The 9,439-nt window shown below is 41.1% G+C and overlaps 1 protein-coding gene across 4 annotated transcripts in view; it reads right to left on the bottom strand.

Moving 5' to 3' along the window:
- Nucleotides 1-2,835: 2,835 nt before the first annotated feature.
- B3GLCT (beta 3-glucosyltransferase) overlaps nt 2,836-9,439 on the bottom strand; it is a 136,142-nt gene continuing 129,538 nt past the window's right edge. For 3 of the 4 annotated variants that reach the window (XM_032795960.2, XM_075061649.1, XM_032795959.2), the window contains one exon: nt 2,836-4,836. In XM_032795960.2, coding sequence (XP_032651851.1) covers nt 4,669-4,836 — 168 coding nt within the window. In that variant the 3' untranslated portion in view covers nt 2,836-4,668. The remainder of the gene's footprint in view (nt 4,837-9,439) is intronic. The other variant, XM_032795961.2, reaches the window with a different exon arrangement.

Genomic DNA, 9,439 nt, shown 5'->3' on the forward strand with positions numbered 1-9,439 from the left:
GCAATATTTATTTCCACAGGATCAACATTTCTCTGACCAAAAGCATTTCCCATTGGGGGGCGGGGGGGAAGAGGCCACATACTTGAAAAAAATTGCTGTTCAACGAGAATGGCACTTACTCATTAAAAATATTTTATGGTATTTATACACTGTATTCAGAATTTGATCAAAAGCAGCAAATCTTTTGCTCTTCATAACATACTCTTTGGATCAAAATGTATTTTCTATTACATAGTTAAACCATCTGGTCCAACAACCTACAGTTCACTGGGAGTTATGTCTTCATAGATTGCTCCAAGTTCAGTCAATGTGAGCAAAGAGCTCTGGTCTCTCATTTTTGTGGTGGTCTTTGTGATGTGTTGCATGTGCCCTACTGTATTAATAGCATTGATATGTCAAGATTTTTCTACTCTGAAGCTTGCCTGTAATATTCAAAACAAAGTATAATTAACGGCTAAATTCAGATAATTGAATAACAGGAAGCCAGATATCTTAGTACCTGTTGACTATGTATTTGTCAGGTTAAGTTTTCTATAACCATTCCCAGATTTTCTTACACCATGGTTCTTAAAACTTACTGGAAAGGGAATTATGGACACATTCAATCCTTAATATCACAGTCCTATCTTAATCTTCCTCTGCTTCCTGCAAAGCTGAATCTCAAACTCCTCCTCTCTCTCTTTACTTTGCCATTGATAAGCCTCTTGATCCACCTCAGAATTCTCTGCTTGTTTCAATTTTAACAGAGTCCCAGGGAATGAAGCGCTTTCCTCCATATTTAGTTTTCAGATACTAACATTCTTGCGTTGCTAAATAAAAGTGAATTTTAAATGGAAAGCCTCATTTAGATCAAGCTTTCTTTAATTCTCTGTCTTCCTCTATTTCTCTTCTCTGCTTCAAAGTAACCACTGAAAAATATTGAAAGACTTGAATTTTTTCTCCTTGGAGAAAAGGTTTTTTTTTGTATTTTTGCCTCTCTCATAATAGACACTTCCTGCTGATTAATTAATAAGATGCAGCACTATGTTCCTAAGGCTAATTTCCTGAGTCTTGGGGGCAGAGAAGATGGGGTTCTGTATACTGTCAATTACTACTTCTGAGGCTTTCAAAAATAGTTTACCAACACAGTAAAGGGATCATTAAGATGATCTGATCTGATCTGCATAATACATGGCATAGAATTACACTCAGTGGAGGAAAGAAACGTTTTTTTCCATGTTCTAAGGACTCCCTCCCCATCCCTTAGTCTAATACAGTGGTTCTCAACCAAGGCTATGCATACCCCCCTGGGTATGCAGATGTCTTCCAGGGGGTTCATCAACTCTTCTAGATATTTGCCTCTTTTGACAACTAGCATTAGCAAAGTCAGTACAAACTAAAATTTCATATAGATAATTATTTATACTGCTCTATACACTATACATGAAATGTAAGTACAATATTTCTATTCCAATTGATTTATAATTATATGGTAAAGATTAGAAAGTAAGCAATTTTTCAGCAATAGCGTGCTGTGACACTTGTATTTTTATGTCTGATTTTGTAAGCAAGTAGTTTTTAAGTGAAATTTAACTTGGGGGTAGACAAGACAAATCAGACTCCTTAAAGGGGTACAGTAGTCTGGAAAGGTTGAGAACCACTGTATGACTTCCTTTAGCACCTCATCCCCGGCTCCACCAAACACTGAAATTATATCTGTACCCTCTATTCTCAATAACACCTAGTTTAAGAGTCAGTGCTTGCTCTGACTTTTCTAGCTCTTTGATCTTAGGACCTGATGGTTCAGGACTGCATCAGAAGTCTCCTCCAATTCCAACCACCACAATACTCACAGCTATCCCGAAGAATTGCAGTAAAAGCTAGTGCAGGGATTGGCAACCTTTGGCATGTGGCTTGCCAGGATAAGCTCCCTGGTGGGCTGGGCTGGTTTGTTTACCTGCCGCGTCTGCAGGTTCAGCTGATTGCAGCTCCCACTGGCCGCAGTTCACCGTTCCAGGCCAATGGGGGCTGCGGGAAGTGGCGTGGGCCCAGGGATGTGCTGGCTGCCGCTTCCCACAGCCCCCAGTGGCATGGAATGGTGAACAGCAGACAGTGGGAGCTGCAATCGTCCGAACCTGAGGACACGCAGGTAAACTAACTGGTCTGGCTCACCAGGGGGCTTATCCTGGCAGGCCATGTGTCAAAGGTTGCTGATCCCTGAGCTAGGGTAATGGCAAGATAAGGCAGAGACTTTAAAGAGCTGCTTTGTTTGCAGTTCTGGAGGGAAGTTCTGGCTGGCAAGCTGTTCTATTCTGTTCATGTTCTTATACCGTGCTCATCACCGTGGTATCTGAGTGCCTTCCAGTAGTGCATTAATCAGTGTAACTAACATTTGTCATGTTTGTTCCCTCACCTTCCCCCACGAGGAGTGTGCGCATTGGAGTGTCTTATTTTGGTAGGTGTGGTTCTAGGGTTTTTTCTGGATGGTTAAATCATAGTGCCTGCAGATCCATCTGGTGATACTGTATATCATTTGTTTTGCATTAGCACCTAGGAGCCCCAGCTGTGGACCAGAAACCCATTGTGCAAGGCACTGAACAAACAGAGTTTGTAATCTGCCTTTACCATTTGCACAGAAAGAGACACAGCCAACTAGTGTGGACTGGAGAAAGAGGTCAGGAACCAGAAAGAATAACACTGTTTGAACTCTTTTTCTTTTGGTGCTACTGACCTCTGTTTTGTTAACTTTATAATATTCTATGGTGTATTTACCACAAGGAATACTGGATAAATGAGTTTAAAGATTCCAAAGTGTATTTGGTCTTTGAAGAAGGATGGGAACAATGCACTCAAAAATTTAAACAAGTATGTTTTTATTCAGTTTTAGGCTCACACAGTTCTAAATAGTAAACCTAAATAAGAATACATCCACGGTACCAAAGAATGTAGCTCTGGTATCTGTAGAAATGTCTACTGTTCAAGGCACTGATATTGGTTAGAAAAAGTTACATTATGTTGGTTACACCTATTTCAGCATTATTTTAAACCACTATGAATGTGATCACTATTCAAATGCTTAAAAATCCACAAGCTACATTCACAAAAATGTGCATCCTTCTCAGTGATTACCGAATTACTTCCCCATTTAGACTTGGAGTAAGTATTGCATTACTTTGGAACTGAAACAAGTGCTGAACTACAGAAAATATTTTAAAACATGTACAAATAAACAATGTTGGTAATATGGCTTTAAGACCCTGCATTTGGTTACAACATAGCAAGCAAAGCTAGATAACAGCATATATATACGATATGCTGTTGTCTTAAAAGGAAAAAATCCTTTACTGTATAAAAATTAGTTTAGAACATATTAAAGCCAGATTTTATACAAATATCTTTACAAAACTGAATTATACATAGAAAACAAAGTCAAATATGCAGCACTCTTTACATGTTAACATACGCATTATATTACTTAGTTGTATATTTTTAGTATGTATACTGTAGATCAGGGATCAGCAATCTTTGGTGGGCCGGGCCGGTTTGTTTATCTGCCATGTCCGCAGGTTCAGCTGATCATGGCTTCCACTGTCCGCAGTTTGCCATCTCAGGCCAATGGGGGCTGCGGGAAGCGGTGCGTCCTGAGGGATGTGCTGGCTGCCGCTTCCCGCCTCCCCCATTGGCCTGGAGTGGTGAACTGTGGCCAGTGGGAGCCGTGATCAGCCGAACCTGCGGACGTGGCAGGTAAACAAACTGGCCCAGCCTACCAGGGTGCTTACCCTGGTGGGCCACGTGCCAAAGGTTGCCGATTCCTGCTGTAGATAATATAAATTATGGATGTTACAAACTAATTTTTAGCTTGGCACTTAGATACTATGGTGATGTGCACATTATAAATATCTAAACATTAGATTTTCAAAATTCCTTAAGAGACAAACATTTATAGTTGCCAAAGATAGAAATTGTCACCTAGGTTTCTTAATGAACCATGGCGACATTTTGTAGTCAATTTAAGAATCCCAGACCTTCCTTTGGATTTCCTAGGGTGATATTTCCTACAAAAGCTAACATGTTTAAAAGTGCAATAGTAGTTCAAACTCAAAAGGGAGTCATCTACCCATGCATCTGCAACATCTCTATTTGGAAACAATACAAAGTACAGTACATGATGTTTTCTTTCCAGACCTCTGTTTATTAAAATACACACCTCCCTACCCTTTCATTACCTAAGGCCTGATTTTGACTGATTTCAAGAACCCAGAAGTTCTTCTGAAGTCATTGGGAAGTGTAGGTATCCAGTACCTTTTAGAATTAGGCCCCTACATATGGAACTTAGGCCACTACTAGACAGTGAGGAAAAGAGAAATGTGAATTGCTGGTGTTTGACAGAGAATTCCAAAAGGGAACGTACAAAAATACCATATACGACATTTAAAATGTTAAATATAATGGTCACAAGATTCAAGGTATTTCCGAAAATAAATCCTCAAACCACCCACCGTCCCCCCACACACACAATCAAGATGGTTCCCTCTTTCTTTTCTAAGAAGTGTAACACATACTGGATTGAAACATTCAGTGTTCTATGCAATAATGCAGACAAGTAGTACAATACAACACCAAAACTACAGTACAGCCTGTCTCTCACTAATCCGCAGTACCTTACTGAGATTTAAAATATTTTATATATTATAAATCTTCCCTAATACGTCTCTGTTTCTTTTCAGTAAATGAATCTTCCATCTTTGGTGCCAGCCATGTGAAATACACCTTGACTGGATCAACGTTCCAATGCTTGTGAAATGATATTGGAATTTGGTGAGCAAGGTAGTCCTTTGGATAGTCCATTGGTCTTGCCTAAGATGGGAGGATAAAACAAAAATACTAGTTATCTCTGGTTTAAAAAATGCTGTTTTAGAACAGTAAAGTGAATTTTGGATAAAGAATAATCACTCAATAGACCTCTCATCTCAGATGTTTTGACATCAGTAATACAGTATTACTGTAAAAGATTCCATAATTATTGCAGTCATTTTTACATAGTCCTATTTAACTGACTGGCTTGCATTAATTTATGTTCATGTATCTGACTTTTAAGGACTGCAGTCATCATGGTGTTTGAGTTCTACTACTCAGCTAGACAAGGTTATAACTAGGGTTGTCAAGCGATTAAAAATATTAATCACACTATTAATAATAGAATACCATTTATTTAAATATTTTTGGATGTTTTCTACAATTTCAAGTATATTGATTTCAATTACAACACTATACAAAGTGTACAGTATACACTTCATATTTATTTTTATTACAAATATTTGCATTGTAAAAACAAAAGAAATACTATTTTTCAATTCACCTAATACAAGTACTATAGTGCAATCCCTTTACCATGAAAGTTGAATTTACAAATGTAGAATTATGTATAAAAAATAACTGCATTCAAAAATAAAAGTATGGAAAACTTTACAGCCTGTGAGTCCACTGAGTCCTACTTCCAGTTCAGCCAATCACTCAGACAAGCAAGTTTCTTTACATTTGCAGGAGATATTGCTGCCCGCTTCTTGTTTACAATGTCACCTGAAAGCGAGAACAGGTGTTTGTGTGGCACTGTTGTAGCCAGCATCAGAAGATATTTATGTGCCAGATGTGCTAAAGATTCATATGTCCCTTCATGCTTCAACCACAATTCCAGAGGACACGTGTCCATGCTGATGATGGGTTCTTCTCGATAACAATCCAAAGCAGTGCAGACCAATGCATGTTTATTTTCATCATCTGAATCAGATGCCACCAGCAGAAGGTTGATTTTCTTTTTTGGTGGTTCATGTTCTGTAGTTCCCACATTGGAGTTTTGCTCTTTTAAGACTTCTGAGAGCATGCCCCACACCCTGTTCTTCTCAGATTTTGGAAGGAACTTCAGATTCTTAAATCTCGAGTGCTTTAGCTGTCTTTCAAAATCTCACATTGGTGCCTTCTTTGCGTTTTGTCAAATCTGCGGTGAAAGTATTCTTAAAACGAACATGTGCTGGGTCATCATCTGAGACTGCTATAACATGAAATATATGGCAGAATGTGGATAAAACAGAGCAGAAGACATACAATTCTCCCCCAAGATGTTCAGTCACATTTAATTAACACATTATTTTTTTAACAAATGTCATCAGCATGGAAGCATCTCCTCTGGAATGGTGACCAAAGCATGAGGGGCATATGAATGTTTAGCATATCTGGCACGCAAATAACTTGGAAATGCCGGCTCCAAAATTGCCTTTTCTCACTTTCAGGTGACACTGTAAATAAGAAGTGGGCAGCATAATCTCCTGTAAATGTAAAGAAACTTGCTTGTCTGAGTGATTGGCTGAACTAATTTCCTATTTTTAGTGTTTGATTTTGCACGGAAGTCCAAAATAGCTTTCTTTTAATATAGGTTTTTCAGTATTTATTATAATTTAACATTTTTTGAAAGTCAATCTTGCCTCCAACATCACTATGTGGGGTCACATCAGCTGAAATGTGCTGTGTCTTTTTATTTATTTTGTTTGGTTATTATTTTGTGATCTTGTAAATTGTTTTTTCTGGTTTTTTTTTTTGGTCTACATTTTTGTTCAACAAAGCCATCTATGGGCACAGGGGTCTGCCTGCATGGAACAACTTGCAGGATTTACTGGTTATAGCAGAGGTGGGCAAATTATGGTCCGCGGGACACATCCGGCCTGCGGAACCCTCCTGCTCGACTCCTGAGCTCCTGGTCCGGAAGGCTAGCCCCTGGCCCCTCCCCTGCTGTTTCCCCTCCCCCGCAGCCTCACCTCACTGTACGCTGGCTCAATGCTCTGGGCGGTGGGGCTGCGAGCTCTTGCCACGCTGCCCGACCCGGTGCTCTGTGCTGCGCGGTGGCACGGCTGGCTCCAGCTGGGTAGCACAGCTGCCTGTCCTGGTGCCCTGGGCAGTGCGGCTGTAGCGTTGCCAGCCACCAATGCTTCAGACAACACGGTAAGGGGGCAGGGAGCAGGGGGGGTTGGATAGAGGGCAGAGGAGTTTGGGGTGGTGGTCAGGGGGCGGGAGTGTGGACAGGGGTCGGGGTGGTCAGAAGGCAGGGAACAGGGGGTTTGAATGGGGGCAGAGTCCTGGGGGAGGGGCATTCATGAAGGAGACAGGGGGTTGGATGGGGCAGTGGAGGACAGTCAGGGGCAGGGGTTCTGGAGGTGGTCAGGGAGAAGGGGTGGTTGGATGGGGCAGGAGTCCCAGGGAAGCAGTCAGGAATGAGAGGAGGGTTTGTATGGGGCAACGGGGGGCAGTCAGGGGCAAGGGGTCCAGGAGGGATGGGGCAGGGGGTTCAGGCGTAGTCAGGGGACAGGGAGGGATGGATGGGGCAGGAGTCCGAGGGGGGTTGTCAGGAGGCGAGAAGCAAGGGAGGTCAGATAGGGGGCAGGGGAAGGGCCACACCTGGTTGTTTGGGGAGGCTAAAAAGTTTGTCCACCCCGAGGTTATAGCTATTGGCTATGGCTGTGTGGTATGTTTACCATAGGAGACAGTTTGCATGGCATACGTTGATATCACTCATTCTTGTCTCGACACTCAGCCTGGTCACAAATGTCTGTGATCTGGCCCAAAATTATCCCTCATATGATCCCTTACAAACATGCCAATATATAGACCAAAACACTGTGAGCGCTTATTTCAGTGCAGGACCACATTGCGTTTCTTTATGTAAAAAAGGACGTTGCATACCTTTGGGCCTCTAACGTTCACAAAAAATCTAGTAAAATTTAAATAAAAATATTTTAATTTTTTTAAACAAACACACAATATAATCCTGCACTGAAATAAGTGCACATAGTGTTTGTTTGAACATTGGCATATATATAGGATCAAACAAGGGACTGCTATTAGGATAAGTAATTTTGGGGCACATCACAGAAACTTGTTTTAAAATTGGAGAGGAAACAATTTGTAATATGTCCCTATTTTATGCACTACTTGGATTCTACAAAGAGTAACCTAAGCTTAGGGTCATTGTCTTTGCTCCAGTTCTAAATGCTGGATGCCAGAATTGTCAATGTGGCAGGATAAGAAGTCCAAGACCCTACCACCATACAGAGTAATTGTGAAAATGTGAGACTCTTATGATGAAAAAGATATTTGATTCCGGGAGATATTACTCCTTTGCCAGATATCTTCACATTGTTACTCTTTGTCAGCTACACTGAAGGAGACAGAATCAAAATCAACCCATGTGTGTCTGACTTCTCAATGCAACAGAAGTATTCACTTTTGTTTGTTTAAAAAACTTTTTTGGGGGAGAAGTAGATACGCTGGATGAGAGGAATAGGGTCCAGAGTGACCTAGACAAATTCAAGGATTGAGCCAAAAAAAATCTGATGAGGTTTAACAAGGACAAGTGCAGAGTCCTGCACTTAGGACGGAAGAATCACATGCACTGTTACAGTGCTGGGGACCAACTGGCTAAGCAGCAGTTCTGCAGAAAGGACCTGGGGATTACAGTGGATGAGAAGCTGGATATAAGTCAACAGTGTGCCCTTGTTGCCAAGAAGGCTAATGCATATTGGCTGCCTGAGTAGGAGCACTGCCAGCAGATCAAGGAAGTGTTATTCCCCTCTATTTGGCACTGGTGAGGCCACACTTGGAGTACTGTGTCCAGTTTTGGGCTCTCCACTACAAAAAGGATGTGGACAAATTGGAGAGAGTCCAGTGGTGGGCAATGAAAATGATTAGGGGCTGGGGACATGACTTAAAAGGAGAGGCTGGGGAACTGGGCTTATTTAGTCTGCAGAGAGAAGAGTGAGGGGGATTGATAGCACCTTCAACTACCTGAGGGGGATCAAAGAGGATGGAGCCGCTGTTTCAGTGGTGACAGATGACAAAACAAGGAGCAATGGTCTCAAAACTGCAGTGGGGGAGTCTAGGTTGTGATATTAGGAAACATTATTCACTAGGAGGGTGTGAAGCACTGGAATGGGTTATTAAGAGAGGAGGTGAATCTCCATCCTTAGAGGTTTTTTAACCTGGCTGGATGATTTAGTTGGCACTGGTCTGCTTTGACAGGGGTTGACGAGACCTCCGCGAGGTCTCGTCCACCCTAATCTTCTATGATTTTCCCTACAACAATTCAATGGAATTGAGCAAAGTACTTATGTAAAACGAACAGGTTTCATTTGCAGTTGTTCCATTAAAATGTAGTTACTGAATGCTTATTTAAAAAACAAAATAACCACTGAAGAACCAGAGGGAGTCTTTGAAAATCTCAACATTCGAAGAATACCTATGGCTTTGATGACCTTAAGAAATTTATTTTGACATAGATAATTACTGAACTACTTGCACCTGAGCCTGCCAAAAACTCCTTTTTCAAGTAGTTGTTTACTTTGAAATTTATATAAACCTCTGCTGCCTTGATAAGGAAAAAATAAAACCTATAAACAAGCTACATCCACAACCT

Source organism: Chelonoidis abingdonii, chromosome 1 (assembly GCF_003597395.2).
Source record: "Chelonoidis abingdonii isolate Lonesome George chromosome 1, CheloAbing_2.0, whole genome shotgun sequence".
Classification (NCBI taxonomy): domain Eukaryota; kingdom Metazoa; phylum Chordata; order Testudines; family Testudinidae; genus Chelonoidis; species Chelonoidis abingdonii.